This window comes from Lemur catta, chromosome 1 (assembly GCF_020740605.2).
Source record: "Lemur catta isolate mLemCat1 chromosome 1, mLemCat1.pri, whole genome shotgun sequence".
NCBI classification, from domain to species: domain Eukaryota; kingdom Metazoa; phylum Chordata; class Mammalia; order Primates; family Lemuridae; genus Lemur; species Lemur catta.
The window spans coordinates 205,355,003-205,382,698 of record NC_059128.1 but is presented as its reverse complement, the minus strand read 5'-3'; the positions used below and the strand labels follow the sequence as shown (position 1 = coordinate 205,382,698).

Below are 27,696 nucleotides of genomic sequence, written 5' to 3'. Positions count from 1 at the left end.
CCAAGTGCAGCAACTAAGAAGTCACTGATGACCTGGGCAGTTTTAGTGGGTTAACAAGATCGATCCAACTGCAAAGTTTTGCCTTAACAGGGAGACGCAGTAGAGACACTGAGAATAGAAAATTTTTAAGGAAGCTTTAACGGAAGGATGCAATGACTAAAGGAGGACACAAAGTAGAGGCATAGTTTTGTGGTGTGTTCTTTCTGAAGGTGGATAGTCTTGCTGTCGACTTTGTGACCCCGAGCAAGTTAATTCAGTTTCTTTTCTTTTTTTCTTTTTTTTTTTTGTGAGTTTCTTGTAATTTTCTCACTTTACACTAAGACATATGGAACAAAGCAGACTTCGTAAGAATTATTATGGACTACATGCAGGAGTAGTAAGTGTAAATCATATAATATTGGGCCAAAATTAAATTATTTTAAAGCTAAGCATTGACTTTATGGTTTATCTGACCTGCTGGCCTTTCTTCCTCCTTTTTCTCCTACTTCCCCCACTGTCCAATTTTGGGATCTTTTCTTTGTTAGGAACTTAAACAGAAAATATATTAGGTAGGCTGGGATGAGGGATTAGATGAAATTCAAATCAGCATTGACGACTGAGAAGATCCAAAACAGTCTACAACTGTTAGGACTAAAGTAAAAGTTGAACAGCATTACTAAATACAAAGTTGACACTTGAAAATTCCTAACATCTCCAAACACTGTCAATAACCAAGTAAATACATAAAAAATAAACGATAGCAGTAACATTAGTAACAAAAATTATAGGGAATATAGGGTACTGGAAAAAATCTAACAAAATATAAGTTCTTTTACAGAAAATTACAAAATATTATTGAATGACATAAAAGCGATCTGAATAAATAAAGAGGTACGCCATGTTAAATAGTCATTCAATAAATATTTATGAAGCACCTACTATTACTACATATGCCAGTCACTGTTAAGTGCTAAGGACACAGCAGTGAACAAAACAGACTTCAGATTTTGACCTGAGCATCTACAAGGTTGAGGCTGCATTAACTGAGATGGGGAAGACCATAGGAGAAGGTGGTTTGAAATAATTTAAAATAGATCCTAGTCCAGGTCCATAGATAAGGGATGTATAAGATGAATGCACAGTGAATCCAATCATGGTTTAGCTTTTTTTTTTACTAAAGACAATACTTTTGAAAAAAAATTCAAAAAAAAAACCAAACAGACAAAAGTCCTTATCCTCAGGGAGCTTACACAATAATGTAGTTTACAGATTAATCTATAAATTCAATGTGATTGTGATCAAAATCTCAACAAGATTTTTTTAACTAAATAAATTGATTCTACAGTCCACAGAGAAAAATAAATGTCTAAAAATACCCAGGAAAGCTCTGGGAAAAAATGAACATGGAAGAAGTATTTGCACTACCAAACAGCAAGGTTTGCCATACCTAAGCAGAGACAGACAAGTATGATCAACAGAACACAACTGAGAAACCCAAAAAAGACCCAAGTGTGAATGTCAAGTTAATATATAAAAAGGGTGGCACCATAAAGCACTGGCAAAGCTTGTATTATTCTGTTAATATTGGAACAACTGGTTGTCAATATAAAAAAATATATTCCCACTCCTCAAATACAAAAAAAATTATAGATGGATTAAAAACCTGAAACATTAAAACATACCCACATACACATATGCACACTAACTTAATTTAAAAAAAAAAAACTAGAAGAAATATCTTTATGACCTTGAGTTGGGAAACAATTTCTTAGACAAGATACAAAAAGCACAACTCATGAGAGAAAAAGTTTAATAAATCTAACTATATCAAAATTTAAAATTTCTGGGCCAGGTACGATGGCTCATGCCTATAATTCCAGCCACTCGGGAGGCTGAGGCAGGAGGATCACTTGAGCCCAGGATTGAGCTAGTATTATACCACTGCACTCCAGCCTGGGCAACAAACCACGACACTATCTCTTTACAAAAAAATTAGGGCCACGCGCGGTGGCTCACGCTTGTAATCCTAGCCCTCTGGGAGGCCGAGGCGGGTGGATCTTTTAAGACCAGCCTGAGCGAGACCCCATCTCTACTGAAGATAGAGGGAAATTGTCTGGCCAACTAAAAATATATATAGAAAAAAAAGGCCGGGCGCGGTGGCTCACGCCTGTAATCCTAGCTCTGGGAGGCTGAGGCGGGTGGATCGCTCGAGGTCAGGAGTTCGAGACCAGCCTGAGCAAGAGTGAGACCCCGTCTCTACTAAAAATAGAAAGAAATTATCTGGCCAACTAAAAATATATATACAAAAAAATTAGCCGGGCATGGTGGCTCATGCCTGTAGTCCCAGCTACTCGGGAGGCTGAGGCAGTAGGATCGCTTAAGCCCAGGAGTCTGAGGTTGCTGTGAGCTAGGCTGACGCCACGGCACTCTAGCCCGGGCAACAAAGTGAGACTCTGTCTCAAAAAAAAAAAAAAAAAAAAAAAGAAAAAAAAGAAAAAAAAAATTAGCCGGGCATGGTGGCGCATGCCTGTAGTCCCAGCTACTGGGGAGGCTGAGGCAGGAGGATCGCTTGAGCCCAGGAGTTTGAGGTTGCTGTGAGCTAGGCTGATGCCACGGCACTCACTCTAGCCCGGGCAACAGAGCGAGACTGTCTCAAAAAAAAAAAATTAGAACTTCTATTCTACAAAATAATTCATAAACAAAGTAAAAGAAAATTTAGTATATAACAGACAAAGGTTTGGTATCTCAAATGTAAAAAGAACTCATCAAACTTACAAGAAAAAGATAAACCCATAGAGAAACAGGAAAAAAACGTAAGTAGGCAAATCAGAAAAGAGAATGGAAAATAAACATAAAAAGATGTTCAACCTCCAAAGAAGAAAATGCCAAATATTTAGATACCACTTCATAACCATTAGATTGGCAAAAATTAGAGCTCTGACAAAGGGTTGGTGAGGCTGTGGGAAAACAGGAATTCATAATCACTGCAGATAGAAGTGTAAATTGGTACAATCACCCTGGGGAGAGATTTGGCAATATCCAGTAAAAATGAAGATAAGCACATTCATGAGCCAGCAAGACTACTTCTATTATAGATGTATTTCCTAAAGAAATCTTGTATATGTACTCCCAAGAGAAGTGTACAAAAACATTAATTGTTGCATTGTTTAGAGTAGCAAAAAAATAGAAACAATCTAAATGTTCATCAATAGGAGACTAAATAGATAGAGCAGCAAAAATAGAATAAATAAAACAGAGTAGCAAAAAATAGAAACAATCTAAATGTTCATCAATAGGAGAACAGAATAAATTGCAAAGTATTCATAAAATGAAATACCAAACCACAACTAAAATGAATTAAATACATCCAGATGTATCTCAACATGGGATAGATTCCAAAAACATCACTGAGAGGGAAAACTCTTTGCAGAATTGTAACTAACAATATAATAGCATCTCTCTACATCTTTAAAATATATAAATTCATACTATATACTCTTCATGAATACACATTTGTTAATAAAATATAATGACATGCATGAAAATAAGAAACAAATTCACAGCAGTAGTTACTTCTAAGGAGGAAGGGGAACAAAAGGAACTTGAACTTTTAGGGAAACTCTATTTTCTCTCACTTAAAAAAAAAAAATCTGAAGAAAAAAACATCCAAATGCTTTTTATTTCTGATTTTTGGATCCCTAAGTGTCACTGGCTTTATTTTCTGTATTTTTTAACTTTAATTTTTTTTCTCAATCAGTCAACACATGTCTTAAAAACTCCAATCAGAGGGCTAGAGGAAGAAGAATAAAACTGGTTAATATAAGGTTTGGGGAATCTGAATTTCTGCAAACAGTGCCGCTTTTGTTTCCCATCATCCAAGAAAATCAGAAGTTACGTGGACATAGTAAAATCTCCCCGTGATAAAACACACCAAGACAATGTTACAGGAAAGACAGCAAGGCCAGTTCTACAAAAGTGCATATCTCACCTCTCGCACGTGTCTTTTCAGGTGCATGTATACGCTCTGTCCAGTTTTTCGAAAATGTCTTTCAACATGTTCCCTTCCAAAGGCCAAAAATGTATTCATGCATACATAGAGTCCACCTTCAGAATTCTAGAAGGAAGAGACAGAGTACAACATTAGCCAAGTAGTCTAGATATAGAAAAAGGAAGGGGAAGGAAGGCAAATGATGAAGACAAAGCCTGGCAAAGGGCCACCACTGCTCCTGCAGTCACCATCAGTGACCCTCCAACAGCTCCACAAACACCTGCAGTGGCAGCTTCCACCCCAGCCCTGAGGTCCAGATGCTCCTAGACAGCTGAGCACTCCGTGTACCAAGTGCTGGCTACGTTCAGTCCGGTGAGATCCTCAGAGGCCCTCGGAAATAAACATGCTTGTCTGAATCTCTAATATGGGCTAGGAGAAGAGGGCTGGAAGAAGGTTGACAGTGATCCAATATAACCATCACTCTAATATTTTATTATCATTCTTCCTCAGTCATCAGTTCAAGTCTCCAGGAACATAAAGTTTTAGGTCTTTTTAGTAGGACAGGGTTCTTCAAAGATATTGTTCCCTACCTTTGGTGACACATAGTGTTTTAGGGAATCCATTAATAAATCATAACAATTTAATAAATAAATACACGTTGAGTATCCCTAATCTAAAAATCCTAAATCAGAAACACTCCAGTGAGCATTTCCTTTGAACATCATGTCAGTGCTCAAAAAGTTTCAGATTTTAGAACATTTTGAAATTATATTTGTAATTTAATAATTAAGTATAATGCAAATATTCCAAAATCCAAAAAAATCCAAAACCCAAAACACTTCTGGGACCAGACATTTTGGATATGGGATACTCAGCCTGCAATAAAAATAAGTAAATAATAAAGATGGAGTCCTATAATAATCATAGTTACATATTAATATTATTGCATGTCTGATATGTGCCAGGTACTTTACATGTACTATTTCTAATGCCTGCAAGCTGCTTATTATTATTTCCATTGTACGGTTTTAAAAAAAACTAAGGATAAGTCACTTGCCCAAGTTCACACAGCTTGGAAGTGTCAGACTTAGATTTGAACCTATTTTTCTTTTTATTCCTCTAGGCCACATTTCAAAGCACATAATATTAATTAAAGACACGCTCCTAAAATGAACAGTCAAAGATACTGTTTACATTTTAGATACCTGATTTTCTGTCCAACTTTCATCTCTCCTTTTTTCTCACTCTGCTTAACCTGCCTCTCTGTAAACATAGGCTATAAAATTAGCCATCTTTTCCTCCATGGAAATAGATTTTATTAAGCTACAGTTAGTCTCACTCCTCCAAATAATGAAAAACCTAACTTTGAAATCCCTGTCAAAATTGCCAACAAACGCATTACAATTTCCTTACACCACTTTTTTTTTTTTTTTTTTTTTTGAGGCAGGGTCTCTCTCTGTCACCCAAACTAGAGTGCAGCGCCATCATCATATCTCACAGCAACCTCAAACTCCCGGGCTCAAGTGATCCTCCCGCCTCAGCTTCCCAAATAGCTGGGACTACAGGTGTGCGCTACCACACCTGGCTAATTTTTCTATTTTTTATAGAGATGAGGTCTCACTTTATTGCTCAGCCTGGTCTCCAGTGATCCTCCCACCTCCACCTCCCAAAGTGCTAGATTTGCAGACATAAGCCACCATGCCTAGCTCCTTACACTGCATTTCAATAGAGTACAAATTATAATAACAAAAGACATTGATGCTCATTACAAATATACAAAAAAATAATTGCTTAAAGTTCCAATAACTAAAGATCTAGTAACTAAATTTTTTAAAATTTCTGACAACACAATTCTTTAACATTGTATCTATGGTTTATAAGCCAAGATATAAAGAAGTCCTGTCCCAGTGAAAACATTTAACAGCATTAACTCAAATATGTGCCTCTTGCTGTAGTATATACATTGCAAAATAAAGCTAAATAAATAAACAAATAATAGATATTAATATCATATTAAGATCACAAAGAAAAAAGTAAAATGGTTTCTATTTGTTAACAACAATATAGTCTATATGGAAAATACTAAGGAATCTATAAACTAGTGAAAATAACAACTAGTAATACTAATAAGTGAATTTAGCAAGGTCATAGGCTAGAGATTAATAGACAAAAGTCAATTGCAATTTTGTATACTAGCAACACATACCTGCAAATGAAACTTTTAACATGTGACTACAAAATAGCATCCAAAAACCCATAATTATAATACATAACTTGTGCTTGTGGATAACTTTTTCCCTTTAAATGAGATCATTTGAATAAAATTAGAAAATTCCTTTAACTAGAGAAAACACATTACATTCATTTGATTAATAGATTAGTTATTTTCAAAAGATTTTTTTTTAAATAAACATGTTCTTTGGCATGGAACCCTTAAGAAAAAAAATATTGCATCAGTACACGATCAATTATTCATTAAGCCCATTAAATTAAGTATCATATATTGTGATCCAAAAAAATAACAGTTTCATTCTCCTTCAATAAAATATAATTTGACCAAAGAATTCAAACCAGAAGATACACCATGGAAAATATGGGATTTGTAACAGAGGTCTGCACTGTCACCAACTATCTCTGTGGCCTGAGGCAGGTTGTCATCCCCGGCTCTGGGCTCCAGTGTTCTCCTCCTTAAACAAAGTGGTAGCAATAATTCTCACCTCAGAGGGAGCATGAAGTTTAAAGTAAACGAAACACATTAAAGTGCTTTCTGTACTGCAAGGCATTACGTAAACATTGGTCATTATTTATTATGGGCTAATCATCATCACCCTGTTATCTCAATCATTTTATAATTGGACAAAACAAGCAGAAGGAATAATAAGCAAGTGTGACAGCCACACAGGCCAGGGATAACAAATATTAATCTGTAAGAAAAAAAAATTAGGCAACTAGTGGAAGAACCAAGAAATTAGCAAGCAAAAATGAAGAAACATATTCAAGGGCATGATTTTTCTTAAGAAAAATACAGAATTGCTCTATAATGCAAGAGTTTATGTAGTAGTTTCTAGGATAATCATAAAGTCTTTGCTAATTTCATTATCAAGAGTTTGACTTATTAGGGAATTTGATAGAAACTTAATATGCCAAACATTCATTCTCAGTTTTTGGAGTCGCTTAATATAGTCATAAAGTCCACCATCAAAGAGAAAAATTCTTGGCTAAGTGTGGTGGCTCATGCCTGTAATCCCAGCACTTTAGGAGGCTGAGGCAAGAGGATCTGTTGAGGCCAGGAATTCAAGACCAGCCTGGGCAACATAGTGAGACCCTTTCTCAAAATCAAAAATTTAGGCTGGGCGAGGTGGCTCACGCCTGTAATCCTAGCACTGTGGGAGGCTGAAGCGGGAGGATCGCTTTAGTTCAGGAGTTCGAGATTAGCCAGAGCAAGAGCAAGACCCAGTCTCTACTAAAAATAGAAAAATTAGCCGGGCCTGGTGGCACATGCCTGTAGTCCCAGTTACTCAGGAGGCTGAGGCAGGAGAATCGCTTGAACCCAGGAGTCTGAGGTTGCTGTGAGCTAGGCTGAGGCCATGGTACTCTAGCCCAGGGAACAGAGGGAAACTCTGTCTCAAAAAAAAAATAATTTTAGGCCGGGCGCGGTGGCTCATGCCTGTAATCCTAGCCCTCTGTCTGGGAGGCCGAGGCGGGCGGATCGCTCGAGGTCAGGAGTGCGAGACCAGCCTGAGCAAGAGCGAGACCCTGTCTCTACTAAAAATAGAAAAAAATTATCTGGCCAGCTAAAAATATATATATATAAAAAAAAAATTGGCCGGGCATGGTGGCACATGCCTGTAGTCCCAGCTACTCGGGAGGCTGAGGCAAGAGGATTGCTTGAGCCCAGGAGTTTGAGATTGCTGTGAGCTAGGCTGACGCCACGGCACTCACTCTAGCCCAGGCAACAGAGCGAGACTCTGTTTCAAAAAAAAAAAAAAAAAAATTTTAAAAGAAGAGAAAAATGTTTTGACACCCAGAAAGGAATGGCCACAGAGGGAAGGTATCTATTATGAACATCCACAAGCATCTTCCTTCCATCAGACGCACACTGTCCTCCGAGGCAGCACATGCCCCTCCTCACTGGCAGTGCTGGGACGGAGGGACTGCCCAACAGACTGGCCTGCAGCTCTAAAACTTCAGGACACATTAAGACAGAAAACTCTTTCAAAGCTACCACATATAGAAAACACATCCCAATCTAACAAGCTATGCTTTCTTCTCTCTTGCCCTATTAACGTCTAAACATTGGTCCTGTACTATACTTTTTTTCACAAAGTCAATATCCATGGCATGTGCTCTGAATAACTTCTTTCAATCCTGATGACAAGTCTATGTTGATAAATCTCTCCCAATTCCCTTATGACCAAAGCACAGGCACTGGCGTATAGCCCGGGATCAAAGCTAAGCTAACTGACTCAGAGTTTCAAACCGTCAACTCATCTTCTCATTAACCAGCCCCAGTCACACTCCCACTAAGATCACTACCCCAGAAAGCATGGTAAAGCACTTGCCCCCATGTGGCCCAAAGTGCAGCCAAGAAATCAGGCAGGTTAGAGAACTACACCAGTTGACAGTAAAACGCAACTGGGAGAATCAGGGGAAAGAATACAAAATAATACTTTTTCAGAGTAATGGTGATAGAAGTGCACTATTATATTAAAATAGATTACAAATGAAATTCACATAGTATTAAGTTTTTTAAAATGGTAGCATAAGAATGGACATTCCAGAAATATATTCATTCTATGACAATTACTTAATAAATGTCAAAACATAAGAAACACAAAAATGGGGAAAAGAATTACTAATAAAAGTTACTGGGATAATTACATCAGTATAGAAGAAAATTAGCCTAGATCCTCATCTTATACCAAACACTGTAATAAGGTCCAGGCAGATCCAAGAAATAAGCTGTTAAAAAACCAGAAAAGAGCAGAATAACATATTTATCCCATTTGTGAAAGGGAAAATAATTTGTGGTCAAGAAAATAAAGGATATCATCAGAGATGATTTGGTTGAGTATAAAAATGTAAACACTGGTGAACACGTTTTGCACCACACAATGTAATGAAACAAGTAGAAAAACAGCAGAATGTTAAAGATGTAAAGTATAATGAATAAAACCTTATATGCAAACTATGTAAAAACTGATAAAATTATAAGATGTCAACATTCAGGTTCAACTTAGTAAAAAAATATTTTTGTGTTGTTTTGTTTTTAATTTTATTTTGATGTAAAAGACCATTGGGTTTTAAATGTGAGAAAGTATTCAAAATCAAATCATCACATCCTCACAACTTCCTGAAGTAAGCATATTAAAACGATCTTGAGACATGAGTATATATATACCTTGTAAACCAGGAAAAACTATTAAAATCAGGCACAGCCTGAAGCCACAAAGAAAACCTGTATATCCCCTCCTACAATATAAATTGATTCAGTCATTCTAGACAGCAATAAAACCATGACCCTTTGACACGGTATTTCCCCTTTAGGTATAGACTTCAGGAACCAAAAAAAAACCCCTAATTTTTGTACAAAAATATTCACAGATACACTATTTATAACAGGAAAATGAAGCAATGGCCCTACATAGAGGAGTTAAGAAACTGTGGCATGTAAACACAATGAAATACTGTAACATTATTTAAAATGTTAAATTTATGAATTGTGTGTATGTATATGGAGAATATGTACAGAATGGTGTATAATGTGCATATAAATCTGTATAGAAAAATAACGTTAATGAACAAAGAACACATGCTGATGACGAGTCGGGGAGGGGAAGAGGGGACGGGAAGTTGGCGCGTTGACAAAGGTCTGAAATGAAACTGGAATGGGATAAACAATTTTATATTTATTTAAGTTCTTGATTTCCATTCCTGCCCACACCCTCACCTCCCACTGCATTCTTGCTTGCTCTAGGGTGGTGCTTCTCCAACTGGGGTCATGAAGAGGCTGTTTTGCTTTGGGTTTTGTTTAGTTTCATTTGTACCCATTAAGGAAGAATGCGTGGTCTCACCGCAGGTGACTAGTTCACAGCTCCTGCCAGATGCGGATGTATTCACATACATGTTATAAGTTCCACAAAACCCAAATGGGTCTATATCCTGGGCAAACCAATTCTCAGGTCATGTACTGGGATGTGGCTGCAATGTCAAGTTGCTATAGAAATCTCTAAACACTACTCTCGATGTTGGCATTTATCTCTTGGCACCAGTCAGCTGACACGCTTTGGGTAGCACTGGTCTAGGATTAGGTGAACTCTCCCCAAGTCAAAGAGTGTCACCAGAAAGTGTCACCTTAAGGACCTTCAGGACACAGGTCAGGGCTCCAGCCTTCGGTCGGAGCAGCCCACATCAACACCGGCTACACAAGACTGCAGCTGCTCCCCAGATCCCACACCCTGCCAGTCTCTGCTCATGAATGATTCCCACATCTCCCTGCTCAGCTTCTGTTCTGATGGTCCTTGACCCCAAATCCACTATCACTTCACAATTGTTAGCGTCATGCTCATTGAAACCTGTGGCTGCGAGAAACCCAAGCTTCCTTCATTTGGGGCCAGTACATTCAGAAGCTGAACCACACATTTACTTCTTGAGGGTAGGATAACTGTGTCATATTCATTACTGAATCCTAAAAACAGTACCCAGTACAGGGCAGGACTGAACAAACATTTGTGGAAATGAATGACAATTTTGTATCATTATTTCTCATTCTCTCTCAAATCGTTCGTTCTTCAATGCCCCTGAATTTAATATATTTCACAGTACAGGTTCTATTTAAAGCATTTGGCAAAACTAAACAACGGAGATTATCGAAATCAAACTGATGGTCATGGATAGAAAAACAGCCTGGGGCACCAGCAGGAACACTAGCTTTTCAGGTTTGTTTGGCTAATGTCACTCTTAGCAGCTTGGACTCTTGAACCCCATTGCCCCAGCTCTCCTACAGGCTGTAACCAGGCCAGCCCCACGTGTTTCTTCAGGATGGCAGCTGCCATTTCCACACCCCCATCCACCCTGGACGCTATCCGGCTCCCACTCTCAGAAAGCATCCAGCCCAGAATGACCAATAAACAGTTCTCTGCATACTCTAAGCTAAATAGGATTCTAAGGATCATTTTCATGATGTACTAAAGAGAAACTTGACCAAGATGCAAGAATATTTCGACACCTGCAATCACCAGGAAGGCAACAAATACCACACAGGGCTCTATAATGACTCCTTTTGACAGCTTCTCCCACCCCACGATCAAACCACAAAAGAAAGAAGCAGCATCAGAAGCCCATGTGTTGTTAAACCCACGCTTCAATGCATTTCAATATATATAAATTCATTTATTATTTTACATTGTGTTACCCTACATTCTATTCAGAAGTAACATCAAGGACAAAATTACTCCTTTTATTAATATATTGCCTGCCATTTAAAAGAATTTTAAAACAGTGGCCAGAATAAAGGTCAAGGTTACAACATGTTTCAGAGTAGCAAGTGAACAGTCATTTTAAATAAAAATACACTACACACTGGCAATCAGCTGGTTTGCAGAGAACTGTTTACGATGGTGTTTTCTTGGAGACCAGCTTCCCCGCTGGAAGACAGGAAGGGAGAGTGAGCGTGTGTGAGCAATGCACTCAGGAAACAGGGTAGCTGCGTAACACTTGTTTTTATAACTACAGAACAGTGTCTCCTGTGGAAAACAAGCGGTCATTGCCGCAAAGAGAAACATGATGTAGGTAGATGGAGTCACAACAAATCCACGTCCAGGACAAATTACATACTAACACCACGGGAAGACTGTGACTCACACGCCCTTGCTAAAGAAAGATGAAGAAGACAAGAACACAATATTTTGCAAAACATTGACTGTTTAAAAAAGAAAAAAAGAAATTAACTAAATTAACTGCTTATAATCATGAAAAGGAAGTAACCCCAACAACCAAGAACAGATTTGCTTAATAATTTAGGGTACATCCAGGAAATGTAACATTCTTTAGCCATTCAAAATTGACTTGTGGATGAGTATTTATGGATAGGAAAAGATGTACATGGTATTTTGAGTAAGAGAGCAGGTAAGAAAACAATATGGACAATGTTATATCCAGTGTGTACACCTGCCTGGTATATGATGTTGTCTAGGCATGGGGAGATAATGTGGGATTTTTTTTCCTTCCTGCTGTCTTTTGGAATTTTCTAATTTTTCTTCAGGAACATGGATTCATTTTTTAATTAAAAAATAAATAAAATTTTTCTTAACTGAATGTATTTAGAACCCAAATGTACTTGTACGGAATATAACAGTCTTTCAAGTGTGCCCTTTTCTTAAACTTGGCTTCCATTAGGCTTCAGCGACCCAACTGCACAGCCTTACCCTTGCTACTCAGAGTAAAGTGTGGTGGCAATAATTAAGAGATTATATTGAGATTTGTAGCTGAGGAAATTTGGGAACACACAAGTAAAATAGAGGTGATGAAGAGTGTAGTCTCAGGGAGGCAAATGAGACTGTGATTACAACTGAGAAAAATGAAACTACTCAGGGACACTGCACCCCAGCTGGCCGCCACCCACGTTTACAGAAGCGAGTGGGAGTGGTCGGTGTAGAGAATGGAAAAGAAGCCCTGCGAGAGAATGAGGCTAAGATGTCTTCTCCAGGGGGCAAGGGAAGGAGATGGGGGAGTGGGGCAGGACGACAGCAGAGACACTAGCAAGGCTGGTGCCCTAATGACATGTACATGCTAGGAAAGCAAGACAAAAATAAGGAGGAGTGGTAGAAGATAATTTCCAGCAGTGATCAGAGGAGCCTGAGAGCTTGGGGTCTTTATACAGCCAGGTGAGGAGGACTCTCTGGGAGGCTGAGATCTCAAGGATGAATGACCAGGCAAGCAAAGTGCACCTAGGCAGACAAAACAGCAGGCACAAAGGCCACAACCCCAGAAAAAGCTTGGCTACTCCTTCAAAGAACAGAAAGCAAGCCGGGATGCTGGAGTAGCACGAGAGAGAGGAGGGGGCAGGAGAGGAGGAGGAGAGGGCTGCAAAGAGCAGCTCGAGGAGACATCACAGGCATGGGGAGAGCTGGGCAGCTCCTGAGCAGGCAAAGCCACTGGGGGGGGCTCTAAAAATGAGAAGTGCCACGATACCAGCTACATTTTTCAAAGATCACTCTGGCTACTGCGGAAGAATTATGGGGAGGATTAAGGAGTACATGCAGTTAAGAGGCTATCACTGGCCAGGCTTGGCAGCTCCCGCCTGTAATCTCAGCACTTTGGAGGCTGAGTTTGTGCAACAGAGTGAGACCTTGCCTCAAAAAAAAAAAAAAAAAAAAAGCTATTATATATTCCAGACCCGTATATCTAATACAGTAGCCACTAGCCACATGAGGATATTACATTTTAAAAGTTAAATTAAGGGCCGGGAGCGGTGGCTCACGCCTATAATCCTAGCACTCTGGGAGGCCAAGGCAGGCGGATCGTTTGAGCTCAGGAGTTCGAGACCAGCCTGAGCAAGAGCGAGACCCCGTCTCTACTAAAAATAGAAAGAAATTAGCCAAACAACTAAAATATATACAAAAAAAAAATTAGCCGGGCATGGTGGTGCATGCCTATAGTCTCAGCTACTCGGGAGGCTGAGGCAAAAGGATCACCTGAGCCCAGGAGTTTGAGGTTGCTGTGAGCTAGGCTGATGCCATGGCACTCACTCTAGCCCAGGGAACAGATTGAGACTCTGTCTAAAAAAAAAAAAAAAAAAAGTTAAATTAAAAACTCAGTTCCTTAATTGCACTGACTACATTTCAAGTGCTCAGTAGCCAAATGTGGCTAGTGGCTACCCTCCCCCACCAGACAGCACAGACACAAAACAAATCCATCATTCACAGAAGGTTTTTCTAGACAGCCTTTGCCTAAACAAGGCCAGATGGTGGCTTAGCCTAGCGGCGGTGGCAGGAAAAAGAGAAGAGGGGGTCACAGCAGAGATGGGAACTCTTGGGCAGACTCAGGATACAATGTTAGGATAGAGCCCAGCTAGCACAGAAGATGGATTAGACGTAGAGAAGCGTGGAAAAGGGTGGAACCAAGGACAACTCCAAACAGTTTGACTTATGACTCCATGAGACCATCCCCTCTCCCTGCTCAACTCACTTTCATGGAACAACCATCTACCTATTAATTCAACCTCTCAGGTACTTCCATATCTGAATGGCAGACATGACTATTCCAGTAACCACAGCACAGATCCCCAAGACCTTCTGGCTTTTAGAGCAAACCAGACAAGAGTTGTAAAATGCAAAAATTAAGTATATGCAGATGAGAAGCAAATGTGCAGTAAGAAAGTAAAACAAAGTTGCCGACCAAGCGCAGCAGGCATCCAACACACAGAAAAGGGACATATAACGGAGACAAAGCACTGTGAGAAAACAGGCTGGATAGCAGGGAATAACGCAAACAGGCCACCAGTGAAACAAAATTACCAATACAATAGTTGCAAGATCTAACACCCTGGTTTCGATAGCAAATCTAGCCAAGTAAATTTGTCCACATAAACTAAGTAGACAAAACAAATGCGTATAATGCCAAGGGAGTGTAGCCTCTCTGATAAACACTGATAAATCATGCTTGTGGCCATGAAATGTTAAGAAAAAATAGAAATGTTGATGCAATGATTCTTCCAGCTTGCTCCGACTTCCAAAGTACTCCTCTCTGCAGAGGACTCCTACGCCTTAGGACTGCACAGCCTGGTCCCAAACAGCTAATGGCAGAGTCCGAACAACTAGGTTTTGACTCTACTATAAATTTACCGTTCCACCGAGGCATCATCTATTATAGTAACTTTTTTCCTAAGCATAAAACCGAATCCGTCCTCTTGAGTGATGAGGACGCTGTCGCCCGCCACAGCTGGGGAAGGGCTGAGGCAGCCACAACGAGGCTCACAGGACAAATGGGCAATAGGAAAACCAATGGCGGATGACGACTCTGAGCTGAGCACCTTCAAGTTTCCCACTTATACCCAGAGAAATAAAATGTGAAACCACCTTGTCAACAGTGCAACCTTTTATAGTCTTTTCTTATTTTTATTTTATTTTTAAAAAGAGATGGTTTTCTTCAGGATGTAATTCCCCTGATAAACTGTGTTAAACCTGAGGATTGGGTTTCCAGGCTCGCCCATAAAAGCCCATCTCTCTGAGCTGAATTTGAGTAGGAATAAGAGTCCTGAGCACAGTTCCCCACAAAGAGGCTGGCAAATACCCATGCCCATGGCTTCACTGTAGGGCCCAGCCCCTGCAGAATTACCAAGCAAAAGATGTCTTTCTTTGGCAGCCCTAAGACCCCATAAATGCCACGTCACCTTCTTCTCAGAGGGATCCCCCCACCACACCCCAAAGAAAATGGCAAGCACCTTCTGCCACAGATCCCCTGGCTAGAAAGTGAGAGCCAGAGAGAGGAGGGCTCCAGGGAGAACAGCAATAAGGAATGCTTAAGACGCAGCCATGACTACAGCAACCCTGTAAGGTAGGTACTACAGAGGGGAAAACCAAGGCTCGGAGACATTCAGTGCAATTACAGCATTTGCTGAAGTTATGTGACTACTAAGTAGTAAGAGGGGGTGGATTTGAACCCAGACCAGTCTGGCCCCCCACATGCTGCCTGGTGCAACTGAGAAGCAGACGTCATTTTGGTGGCAGGAGCCAGGTGGGCAGATGTCGGCAAGCACACACTGTCGTGGGGGCTTGAGGAAAAGAGCAGTTCCTTCTTTTTTTTCAAGGCTGTTTCATTCAAGGAAAACAGGAGGGACAGGCCAAGGAGAGCCACCCCACCCAAGTAAGTAACCTGTGCCAAGCGCCCTGCCAGGCTTTCCTGCAGGGGAGGTGAGAGGATTTGGCAGCCCCCCTCTACCCCCACCACCACTGCTCCACTCCCCAAACGCGAAAGGACAGCTAGAGTCCCTGGGAGGTGGCCACTCCAGGCTGACAGCTCCCTGACGAAAACTGGCAAGGCCCAAGGCCCTGGCTCCAAGACACTGGCGAAGTAGCTATAAGATTCAGAAGCCCCCACAGTCCACCCACCCTAGTCAACTTGTGTCTAGCAACAAAACTGGGGACCTGGAGAGAGAACCCACACCAACTGAGGCTCCTTCCAAAGCTCAGGCTGGAGAGTCCATGGCGGGACCTGCCCAAATGGCACAGCCAAAGGACCGATTCAGCAGTTTTACACAAAGGATACAATACATAAATTCCTTTCTCCTCTGCTGCCTGTAGCCTCCTGTTTCTCATTCCACTTCCAGGACAGCACCGTTAAATGACCACCACCTTCATACTGTTCACTTGCTCCTAACCTTATGAAAACCAACCTCCTTTACCACCCACAGAGCACTCAACCTTGTTGAGGTCTCCCAGGATCCCTCTCTTCCATAAGACAGTCTACTCCCTCACATACATGCCAAGCTTGGTTCCACCTCCTCCAAAATGCCACCTATTTAGATCCCATCTAGTTGTCCAGGCCAGTAACTCTTCTAGATTTTACCAACCATTCCTAGGCCTGAAATCTCCATTCATACATTTTAAGCACCACATTGTTTAAAACAAATATTCTGTAAGTACTGGGCCAGAGCGGTGGCTCACACCTGTAATCCTAGCACTCTGGAAGGCTGAGGCAGGTGGATCATTTGAGCTCAGGAGTTCGAGACCAGCCTGAGCAAGAGCGAGACCCCGTCTCTACTAAAAATAGAAAGAAATTATAGGGACAACTAAAAATACATATACATATAAAATTAGCCAGGCATGGTGGTGCATGCCTGTAGTCCCAGCTACTCGGGAGGCTGAGGCAGGAGGATTGCTTGAGCCCAGGAGTTTGAGGTTGCTGTGAACTAGGCTGACGCCATGGCACTCTAGCCTGGGCAACAGAGTGAGACTCTGTCTCAAAAAAAAAAAAAAATATTCTGCAAGTGCTGCAAGGTCTAACCTCCTGACACATTAGGGTTTAAATCCCATCACTGTCATGCACTAGTCTTTGAACAAGTCCTTGAACAAATTACCTAACCCCTCTGACTCTCAGTCCTCATCTGAAAAACAGGGGCAACAATAGTCGCTATAATTTATAAGCCAATGACTATCATAATGAAATGAGATTATGTATATAAAAGTACCTAGTCCAATGTTTGATTCATAACAGACTCTTGAAATCAGTGCACACTCGGTTATGATAGGGATCCGTGTCCCACTCTTCTCTCCTGCGGTCCTCTGCTTCCCTCCCAGTTACTCACACCCTCTCTGTCCCCTCTAGCACCTACCACAGTGCTGGGTGCATAGTTGACTCTAAATAAGCACTAATACTTGCTAATTAACACAAAACAAAATGTTTCATTTTTAATCTTATCACAGGAAGCTCATATTTATTTTCACCTCAAGCAACATCTCTAGTCCACAGACACGTCCAGATTCATTAAATTCCGGTCATTGTTGCATTTCCCTGATGTTCTAGCCCTAAAAATAGGTGCTCCTGTTCACATTTTCCCTGTGTGTGGGGACAAGGGGAGTCCTCATCTGATCACAAGACTGAACTGAGCAGCAGCCCAGAGGGAGGCCTGGGAGACAAGCAGAGAGACCAGCCCTCTTGTCCTCTCCCTCAGGGGCCCAGTGTGGGATCTGCTACCAACCCCCCCCCACCCCGGGGGCATCTAGAACCACAACACATAAAACACTCTGCAAGTACCGAAGATACCTTGCCCTGGGTTTTCAAGGGTCAAACCTATGACTTTTCAGATAGTATGATAAAATAAAAATACCATATTGGCTATTAATAACACTTTTTATTCCACAAGATATGCTCGTGATCTTTAAAAAAAAAAAAAGCAGAAAAGATACAGGCTTAATAGCACAGGTTCACGAATGGCACAGTTTTCAGTGCTCTGTTCTTTTTAATTCTCTAAGACCTCAGCTATTCCATATCTTCAACAATCCATATCCCACCTACGACAGAGATGTCCAAAGTGCTGTGAAAACAAAGGAAAGTAAGTATCTACCTCAGCTAGGGGGACCAGGGCGGGGGCAGGAGTCCTCAGAGAGAACACCTGAGCTGGCTTTAGAGGATCCACGGGGTTTCCCCAGCGGGGCTCGGGTCTGGAGAAGGCATGCCAGGCCAGCGGAAGGCCATGAGCAAACCCACGCAGGGCTGAGAGCACAGAGCACCTACAGGACGGAACGTTCTCCGGGCCAGAGAGAACGTAAGGGGAGGGCAGGAAAGCTGGGTCAACAAGGTAAACTGATTTGATGTGCTGTGTTAGGAAGATCGAAATGGTGCCATTGAGGATTTTTAGGCCGGGAAATGACATGATCGGACCCATGTTTTAAAAAATATATGAGAGTGCAGCATGACAGACTAGTAGGGAAAGCAAGGTGATTAGTTAGGAGGCTTCTGCAAGAGTCCAGGCAAGAAATGATCAGAGCCTGAGCCTCACAGTGCATGCCAGGGGTCGGGGGGAGGGATCCTCTACCCGAATCTGGGGACTAATGGGATATGATGTTAAAAGAAAGAGAGGTGACACCCATGGTCATAGCAGCACTATTCACAGTAGCCAAAAGGTGGAAATAACCCAGTGTCCATCAAGGGATGAATGGATAAATAAAATGTGATATGTACATATTAATACAATGGAATATATTCAGTCTTAAAAAGGAAGGAAATTCTGGCACATGCTACCACATGGATGGACCTTGAGGATGTTATGCCAAGTGAAATAAGCCAGTCACAAAAGGACAGATGATGTATGATTCCACTTACATGAGTACTTCAAATCATAGGGACAAAAAGTAGAATGGTGGTTGCCAGGGGCGGAGGGAAGAAGAGAATGGGGGGTTACTGTTTAATGGGTACAGAGCTCCAGTTTTGCAAGACAAAAAGAGTTCTGAAGACAGATGGTGGTGATAACTGCAAAAACAATGTGAATGTACTCTATGCCACTAAGCTGTACACTTATAAATGGTTAAGATGGTAAATTTTATGTTATGTGTATTTTTACCACAATTTAAGAAAAATAAAATAAAAAGAGAGAGAGAGGGAGGGAGAGTGGACAACATTGCACATCTCCCAACCTGGGCATTGAAACGCTCTGCAGCACTTTTAAGCGAGCTCTGGTCCAGGAGAGGGAAGGAATCAGACTTGCACGGGTACCCAGTGAGCAGGGAACACTAACTTCCCCCAAAAGCCTTCCTGACAGGATCAGCACTGTCTCTCACTTTCCAAAACTCCAAAAATTGTTCAACTTTAAAGGTAATTAACTGCTGTCAAAAAGAGACAGCAAGTGACTTCCTGATTATTATTAATATTTTGGAAAAGCAGGTACCTTAGGGTACAGGGCAGTTGGCACTGAAACATCTGTCTCACTCCTTTCTGAAACCCCATTAACAGGACAGTAAAGGGATCTTTTCAAAACAGAATCTGTAGCAATAAAGTTTGGAAAGCTGGACTGCAGATGGGTAAGTGCTAAAAGACTAAGGACCAGCTGACAGAGCTGAATCCTGGGCCAGCAGCAGAGAAAGCCAAGATCCAACCTGATTTATACCGCAGAATTTCCAAAAGACTCCAGGATGGGCAGCTCCAGATAACTCTATAAGGAGGGTGAAACAGGGGCGAAAATAAGTAGAAAGGGTTGAAAATCTATCTAAGTAGCAGTCAGAGCCCCAGATCCCTTCTCCACTCCAAGCAGCCCCTCCCCCACCTGGCAAACTACTGGAGATTTATTCTCTAAAGCAGGTAAAAACAAAGGTCTCCGGACTGTGGGAGAATGGGCTCCATTAAGAATAGCGGAACTATCCCGAATACACAGGGACTAACAGAATGTATGTGTAACAGTCCAGATTTGGTCAGAAAATAGACTATTCTAGGTATTTCAGGCAGGAAGGCATTTAATACAGAAAATTAAAAGCTTACAACATCATGGGAAGGGCTGTGAAAGCCAAGGTCAGAGAAATCACTGCTCATGTTCAGGAAATCAGGATGTACAAGCATCACAAGAAACTGCACAGATGATCTCAGGCCCCCATCACTGAGGTGGCTCTGAGTCCCAGGAGAACACCTAGAAGCTGCTAGGAAAACCTCACGTCTGCCATGTGCCACAGTTGCAATAGCAATAGTGGCTTCTCCTTCTCTTTTGTCCTCCAAATCTCTTACTGGCAGAATCAATATCAGAATCGGCCATCAGAGGATTGTGGGAAGTGCAATGTCCAGTCCCCAGCCCCTGCAATAATGGGAAAAGGCTTAGAGAGCAGGGACACAGTTGAGAACCAATGGGCAAAATCCAGTCAGGATCCAATATCCAGATGTTGAGACACTTATTCTCTCTTCCCACTCAGCACTCTCAGTACTGGCAGATAGGCCTTCACAAGAGATTAGAAAAGGCAAGAGATTAGAAAAATCTCCTAACCAGTAGCCACAGGAAAAAAAAATTAAGATACTAACATTTAGGGTTCCCCAAAGAAAAGCCCAGCCAGACCACCCTACATTGAAACTCACAGTCAACAGAATAAAGAGTTCTTATTTCTGAGACAGCCAACAATTCCCAAATCAAGTAGTTCCAATTATTTCAAAAGGTATCAATCAAATTCTCTAAATTTTAATTTGCTTCAAAAAGAATGTGCATGCAACATATGACATCTATGGCTGAGCTAAGATTAAGATAACAACTTAATATAAACCCATAAAAGCCACACTTCAGGTGAGGTACATGACTGGAGTAAGTGGTTGCACTTTTCTCTCCTAAACTCTAGAACTTTGGTTTTCAAAGTACGGCCTGGGAACCCTGTGACACACCAGAGACCCTTAAAGCCATTTGTGAGGTCAAAACTATTTTCATGACATTTAGTTATCTGTATTTTTCACCCTCACTCTCTCATAGAATACAGTGGCATTTTTCAGAGGCTACATGACATCTGATGACATCATCACCTCAACAGCTAATAGAACGCAATTGTTCAAATTACTTTAAATTTTTCTCAGTTTTAATTTCTAATACGGTAAATATCAAGAGAAACCACATAAAAGCTCTCTGGGGTTCTCAAAAATATTTAAGAGTATAAAGAGACCAAAATGCTTGAGAATCATTGCTCTAGAACAATCTTTCAGCTGGCTGCTTCTGGAAGAAAACTTTTGACATGTGAAACTAATTAGATTTACTTTAAGTTTACATCTTCAAAGTGAAAAAAGAAGTCTGTAAGCTCCTCAATTTTGCTTTACTCTGTAATCCCAGCACTCTGGGAGGCCAAGGTTGGAGGATAGATCAAGGTCAGGAGTTGAAGACCAGCATGAGCAAGAGCCAGACCCTGTCTCTACAAAACATAGAAGAAGTAGCTGGGCATGGTGGCACATGCCTGTAGTCCCAGCTACTCAGGAGGCTGAGACAGGACGATTGCTTGAGCCCAGGAGTTGGAGGTTGCAGTGAGCTATGATGACACCACTGCACTCTAGCCCGGGCAACAGAGCAAGACTGTCTCAAAAAAAGGAAGGAAATTTTGCTACATGCTACAACATGAATGAACCTTCAAAACATTATTCTAAGTAAAACGAGCCAAACACAAAAAGACAAATATTATGTGATTCCATTTATATTAGGTACCTAGAATAAGCAAATTCATAGGCATAGAAAGGAAAATGGTAGTTATGAGCGGCCAGATGGAGGATGAAATAGGAAGTTATTATCTAATGGGTACAGAGTTTCAGTTTGGAATGATGAAAAACTTCTGGAGGTGGATAGTAATGATGGTTGCAATGATATGAATGTACTTAACGACACTGAATTGTGTAATTAAAAATGGTTAAAATGGGGCCAGGCACGCTGGCTTATGCCTGTCATCCTAGCATTTTGGGAGACCAGGGTGGAAGGATCCCTTGAATCCAGGAGTTCGAGGTGAGCCTAGGCAATATAGCAAGACCCCCTCTCTCCAAAAATTTTAAAAAATTAGTCAGGCATGCCGGCATGTACCTGTGTTCCCAGCTACTTGGGAGGCTGAATCAAGAGGATCGCTTGAGCCCAGGAGCTGGAGGTTGCAGTGAGCTGTGATGGTGCTACTGCACTCCAGTCTGGGCAAGCGAGCAAGACCCAGTCTCAAAAAAAAAAAAAAAAAAAAAATCGTGTGTGTGTGTGTGTGTGTGTGTGTGTGTGTGTGTGTATTTATGCTTAAAATGCTTAGAATGATGCTTGGCACTTAGTAAGTACCCTATCACTGGGTTTCAATCTGTGCCATACATCAGAATCACCTGGAGAGCTTATTAAAACACAGATTGCTGGGCTCACACCCCTAGATTTTCTGTTTTGGAAGGTCTGGGATGAGACCCAAGAATTATCATTTCTAGCAGTCCCCAAGGCGTACTGGTGCTGTTGGTCCAGAGAATACATTTTGAGAACCACTGCTTCATATACATCAGCTGTCATTAGTATTACCGGCAATGCCTGAGACAGTACCAGCATATCAATAAATGCTTGCAGAAGGAAGGACAGAAAGACAGAAGGATTTACTGGCCCCCTAACAAGAAGTGTTCCCACAGTAGATGGAGATCTCAGAGTCTTTCCTGGTAGATATCTAAGCCAGCCACTGTTATACTACCAGGCCCCCGTCCATCAGAGATTTGCAAAGATGCCCAGGAAGACAGAGAACCAACCATGACGTCTCCACATCACCAAGCCATCTCAGAACTTTGGAGAATGGGGGCGGGGGGGGGGGGGAGCTCCTTCTAACAAAATAGTCCTGATGCTGGGGAGGCACAGTTTATGCTGAGGCTCTTATCCCCTCAGGCCACCTTTTTGGTTCAGCCACTGTGTGCAGCTGACTGTCACAGCAGGTGTGGCCCAACGGTTCTAGCCTCAGCTTCATGGAGGATCTCCTGCTTCTCAGCTGCTGCTAGTTGTGCCTGGGCGCCTGCTCAACCCTTCATGCACAAATATCCTCCTGGAAGAGTGAGAGTGTTTCCACCTCTGGAGTAACCCTTGACCAATGAGGGTGGGAGCCAGTGGATAAATACTCTACTCCTCTCCACCATGTCTCAAGTGGACAATTCTGAGGCACATTCTACAGTTCCCCAGAGAGTGCCCAGAGGGATTTAGCACCAGCTGCCCACTGTGGAAGTCAGCTCAGTAACTCGCTCTTAGATTGGCTTTCCTTCCTTCCCTTTGTCACTATTCCCTTGGTCATCTGCTCCCTGCTCCAAAATAAACTGCCTGTTCCAAAGCCTTGTCTAAGCCTCCATATATTCAGTTGAGCCAAGCTAAGACGAGGTATAAACAACTGCTCCACTCACAACACGGGTGAGGAGGGGACATAATTAGCACAAGATAGCAAACTATGGAGGACAGACTGCTGTGTTGCATGCCACAGTAATGTAGGCAGTCAGAGGAAAGGATGAAATCTGAAACAGAAGGGGAAGTTTGAAAAAGAGCCCTGAAAAATGATCACAAGAGGAAGTTGGTCTTAGAAAAGCAAAAGCCAGAAACCAGTCTTAGTGGAGCTGCCAACCTGGAAACTGAACAGGTGGGACAAAGTACACCTACATAAAAAAAAAGCTCAACAATCAAGGAGACAGGAGATGTCCATGGTGATCCAGGAAGGCTTGTGAGCACGAGCGTGAACCAAGATAATTCCTCCACTTAACCACACGAAACTTTCTACATAACACCAGACAACCAAACTTGGGCTTACAACTTGTGATTGACTTTTTCATCTTTCCTTCTTTCTTCCTTTCTTTCTTGTTTCTTTCTTCCTTTTTTCTAAAGCAAATACATATAGCCAGACACATTTTACATATTAATTTATTTAATCCACAAAACAGAGATGTTTTGAGATAGGTTGTTACTGTCTCCATTTTACAGATGGTGAAACTGAAGCACAGAGAAGCTACCTAGCCAGGTGACAGACCTAGGATTCAAACCCTGCCAATCTCACTCTCTTTCATGTTTATTCCCCCACAATCAATGAAGTCATCACATTCTACATGATAATCCCCTGTGATTCTCAATTCTCACATCCCACAAAGGTAAAGAATGGCAAAGGTCTTCAGACTGTGCCTTAGACATGCTAGGTACCTATTAAAAATTTGTTGATTCACAGTCTTTCTGTAACACATTACTTATAGTAGCTTTCCATAACTGACTATATAAAATAGAGATCAAATATTTTCCAGGATTCAGGCCCTGATCATATACTTTCTGCTTAGTCCTGACCTCATTCGTGTTACTTGCCAAATCAATTTTTTTCTTACAAATACACTACAGGCAAATTAGTAGAAAATATTCACACTTTGTGTTTGCACATGGAAATTCCCTTGCCTGGAATGTTGGTCTCCTTTATTTTGTGTCTATCTTTGTCTGTGACCTTCTTCAAAAGTATACAATGCAAGGATGATTTTTTTTTCATTCAACTGGTTTTGGTCTTTTCTCTAACACAGTCCCACAGCACTTGTGGACTGAAGTTTCTAGTGTGTTAGCACCAATGGATTTTGCTCTCTATGGCTCTTACAGCCGTGCATGTATGAGTTGGCACACAGGAAGTGCCTCAAGAAACCCTTATTGGATTCATAATGAAGTGTTAAGTATTTAATACCATAGACTTTCCATTGTCAGGCACCATACTTTGAGATAACCTGTTATGTAGCCTTCTCTTCCTGCCCTGAAACACAGATAATGAAATATACTAATTAATCAGCCTTGTAAATAATCCCAGTCTCCCCAAACAAACTACTGTGATACGAATGAAATCGTCAGCTTACACTGGACAAGATGTTTCTAAAATAGTGTTTGGCACACAATAAGCTCCCAATAACTACTTGCAGAAGTGAATTAAAAAGATCAGCTTTTTTTTTTCACAACTGCCATACCCTGTATCAACATGGCAAAGATTTCCAATAGCCAAGTTTATAAGCAGAACTTGAAGAGCAGCCCAAATCAAACATGGAGAAAGCTGTTTGACCCATTTTACATGCTGTGCTCTCCTAAAAGACTTAGGCCATTTTCTTCTTCCTAGAGTTCTCAATCTGTCAATCGCTTAAAGTTAGTTAGGACTATCATCCCTCTCCACCCTTAGGAGGTGTTAGTGGGAACCTGGCCAACACTGGCCAATCTGAAAATGGCATTTTCGAATACTTAGTGGATAACAGGATCTAAAGACACTACTGACAGTCACACTCCACTCTGTGGATCTTTCTGAAAGAAAAAAAAATAAGTAATCAACAAATAAGTTAGACTTTATCCTGAAATGATCTGGAATTAGCATAAAAGAAAAACTGAATGTCACAATTAGAGAGTATACTAATTCTAGTACTCCAATGTATACCAAACAAAAATGTTTTGAAACCAGCCAAAATCAACCCACAGATAATAAAGGAAAGTTTGGGAAATTCACTGTTCATTTAGATTTTTTTTTTTTTTGCCTCCGACAACAGTTTACATACTATGAATAAAATGTGTCAGACTATTGTTGTAAGACCTGCCACTGTCCCTCTGACCCATGCACCTCCCGATGCATTGAGATCTGCCGGGTGACATATGAGATCTAAAGTGGGTGGATAAAAATAACCTGGTCCTCAAAAAGACATGATAAACGCCAGACAGCTGAGTCACTTTGAAGCCCATTTTGACTCTTGTGAGGGACATTCCCCCTGCTTCTGCTTCTCACACATTCACATACAACCAGGTGAAAACCACCGGCAACCGCCCTGGGTGGGAGGTGGTGATCCATCCTAACTTCTCCCTCCACTCTCTGAGGTCACGACTCAGGATTGAACTTTTAATAATTTATACTAGTGCATGTCAGCCTAAGCGACTCATTTAGAAGGCGAAGTGGGAAAGGCTTAAGAAAACCATCATAATCCAATAGTAGATCCCCTATTTCTGCTGCGCGAGTGGAGGCTCCTGAAGGTTTCTTCTGACATGCTAATGGCAAGAAAAGGAGTGGCGAGAAATGAGAAGTGGAAGAAGAAAAGCTCAAAGAGGAAATCAGAAATGCCCAGGGGTGGGGATCCCTGGGCAAAGCCCGCGGTCCCAGAGAGAGACGCGCTGTGCGTCCGGGGCTGCGTGGAGGTTCAATCCCATCCACCTACCCGCCCTCCGCTCTCGCCCCGGGGAAGACGCAAACAATCTGCACGGTGCAGCTCAGAATGGGGAACTCTTATCTTTCAAACGGTGGCGGGGCTGGGGACAGGCTGCTGGGAGTCAGGCCCGTTCAGCCTAGGGGGGCCGGTGGAGCAAACCACCCTGGCGACCCGGGCTTCCGCGGCAGCAGCCCTGGGGCGCTCACTAAGTGTGTGCCGAACTGCAGTGCCCCCGCGCCAACTCCACTGGGAGGAGGAGGTCCCCGGCTGCCACTGCGCATCTTCTCCCCCAGCTTCACGTGCCGCCCAGTTCCGCGGCTCGCGGCCGCCCCAGGCCGCCGGCGCCGCGACCCTCCCTCGAGGCGCCGCACTTACTGGAGAGTCGTAGGAGAAGGCGCACTCGTTCTTGTAGACCCTGTCCCCGGACCTGGGCACGCGGATCGTGGGCATGTGGGGCACCAGCAGCTCGCCGATGTCTCCTGCAGCCATCTTCCTGCTGCCGCTGCCGCCCGGCATGCCGAACAGGGCGCCCCGGCGCTGCATGGCCGCGGCGCGCGCTGGGCTGAGCGGAGCCGAGCCGAGCCGGAGCCGGAGCGCGGGGTCTGCCGGCGGCGGCGGCGCCAGCGGGCGGGCGGGCTGGCGGGCTGCGCGGGTGGCTGGAGCCGGCCGGGCCGGGGCGGGTGGGGAGAGCGGGCCGCGGGGCGGGAGCGGGCACCCGGGGCCTGGGGCGGGCGGGCGACGCTGCTATTTTTAATCCAATGGCGAGTCGCCGGCCCAGCTGCAGCGTCAGGCGGGGCGCTGGGGAGCACCAGCCGCAGCGCGCCGGGGAGGGGGCGCCGGAGGGGGGCCGCGCGCCCGGGCCGGGCTGGGCGGCGGGGGCGGAGGGCGAGCCCGGGGCGGGGGCGCGGGAGCCCCGAGCGCGCGGGGAGCGCGACTCTCGGCGGGGATGGGGCCTCGCCCGCGCCGGCCGCTGCCGCGGGCGCCACCGCGGGGCTGGCTCTCCTGGTTCGGTAGCTTGTGAGGGGGCAGTTCGGAGAAGGCCAACACAAAGAGCAGGACTGGGGGTTTAAAAACCGCTTGCTTTTAAAACAACGGAAGACAAGAGCGGTGACGTCCCCGGTTGGGCAGGGGTGGGACTCGATGTGCAAATCTGGAATCGAACGTGAGGCTCAAGTCTGAATTTGCGCCATACGCTTCGGTGTTACCTCACTAAGCCTTGTTCCTCACTTTTTTAACGTCCAAAGCTCAATGAAACAGACTAGAATAGAACAGAACACAGTGAGGATAGAGGCGGTTTTTTGTTTGTTTTTGTTGTTTTGCTTTGTTTGCAATAATACAGGTTTTTCTTACATATTGGGAGAGGTGGGAGGTGGTTAGGATTTTTTTCAGGGCGTCGGGAGGCTTTATGTTTTCCTCTACCTTTGGAATACCTTCTGTTTTGATTCAAGGTCCATGTCGAACGTTGAGTGGCTTGATTTGAGGGTCTTATGTGCAGGCATACATATTCCTGTCTTGCTCATCAGTTCCTCAAAATCAGTAATGAATGGGGTTGAGTCGGGGGATGGATAATTTGCGAACAGAGCATGTCTCACAACATACTCTCATTTTCTCCA

At 42.8% G+C, this 27,696-nt stretch overlaps 1 protein-coding gene across 1 annotated transcript in view; it reads right to left on the bottom strand.

Annotated features, from left to right (window-relative positions):
- The window catches only part of USP13 (ubiquitin specific peptidase 13), a 115,173-nt gene extending 88,374 nt beyond the window's left edge, over positions 1-26,799 (bottom strand). The window contains exons 1-2 of the mRNA XM_045539726.1: positions 26,459-26,799; positions 3,968-4,093 (exon numbers count right to left, since the gene is read on the bottom strand). Of these exons, the coding sequence (XP_045395682.1) occupies positions 3,968-4,093; positions 26,459-26,626 (294 nt within the window). The 5' untranslated portion in view covers positions 26,627-26,799. The remainder of the gene's footprint in view (positions 1-3,967; positions 4,094-26,458) is intronic.
- Between the last annotated feature and the right edge of the window lie 897 nt (positions 26,800-27,696).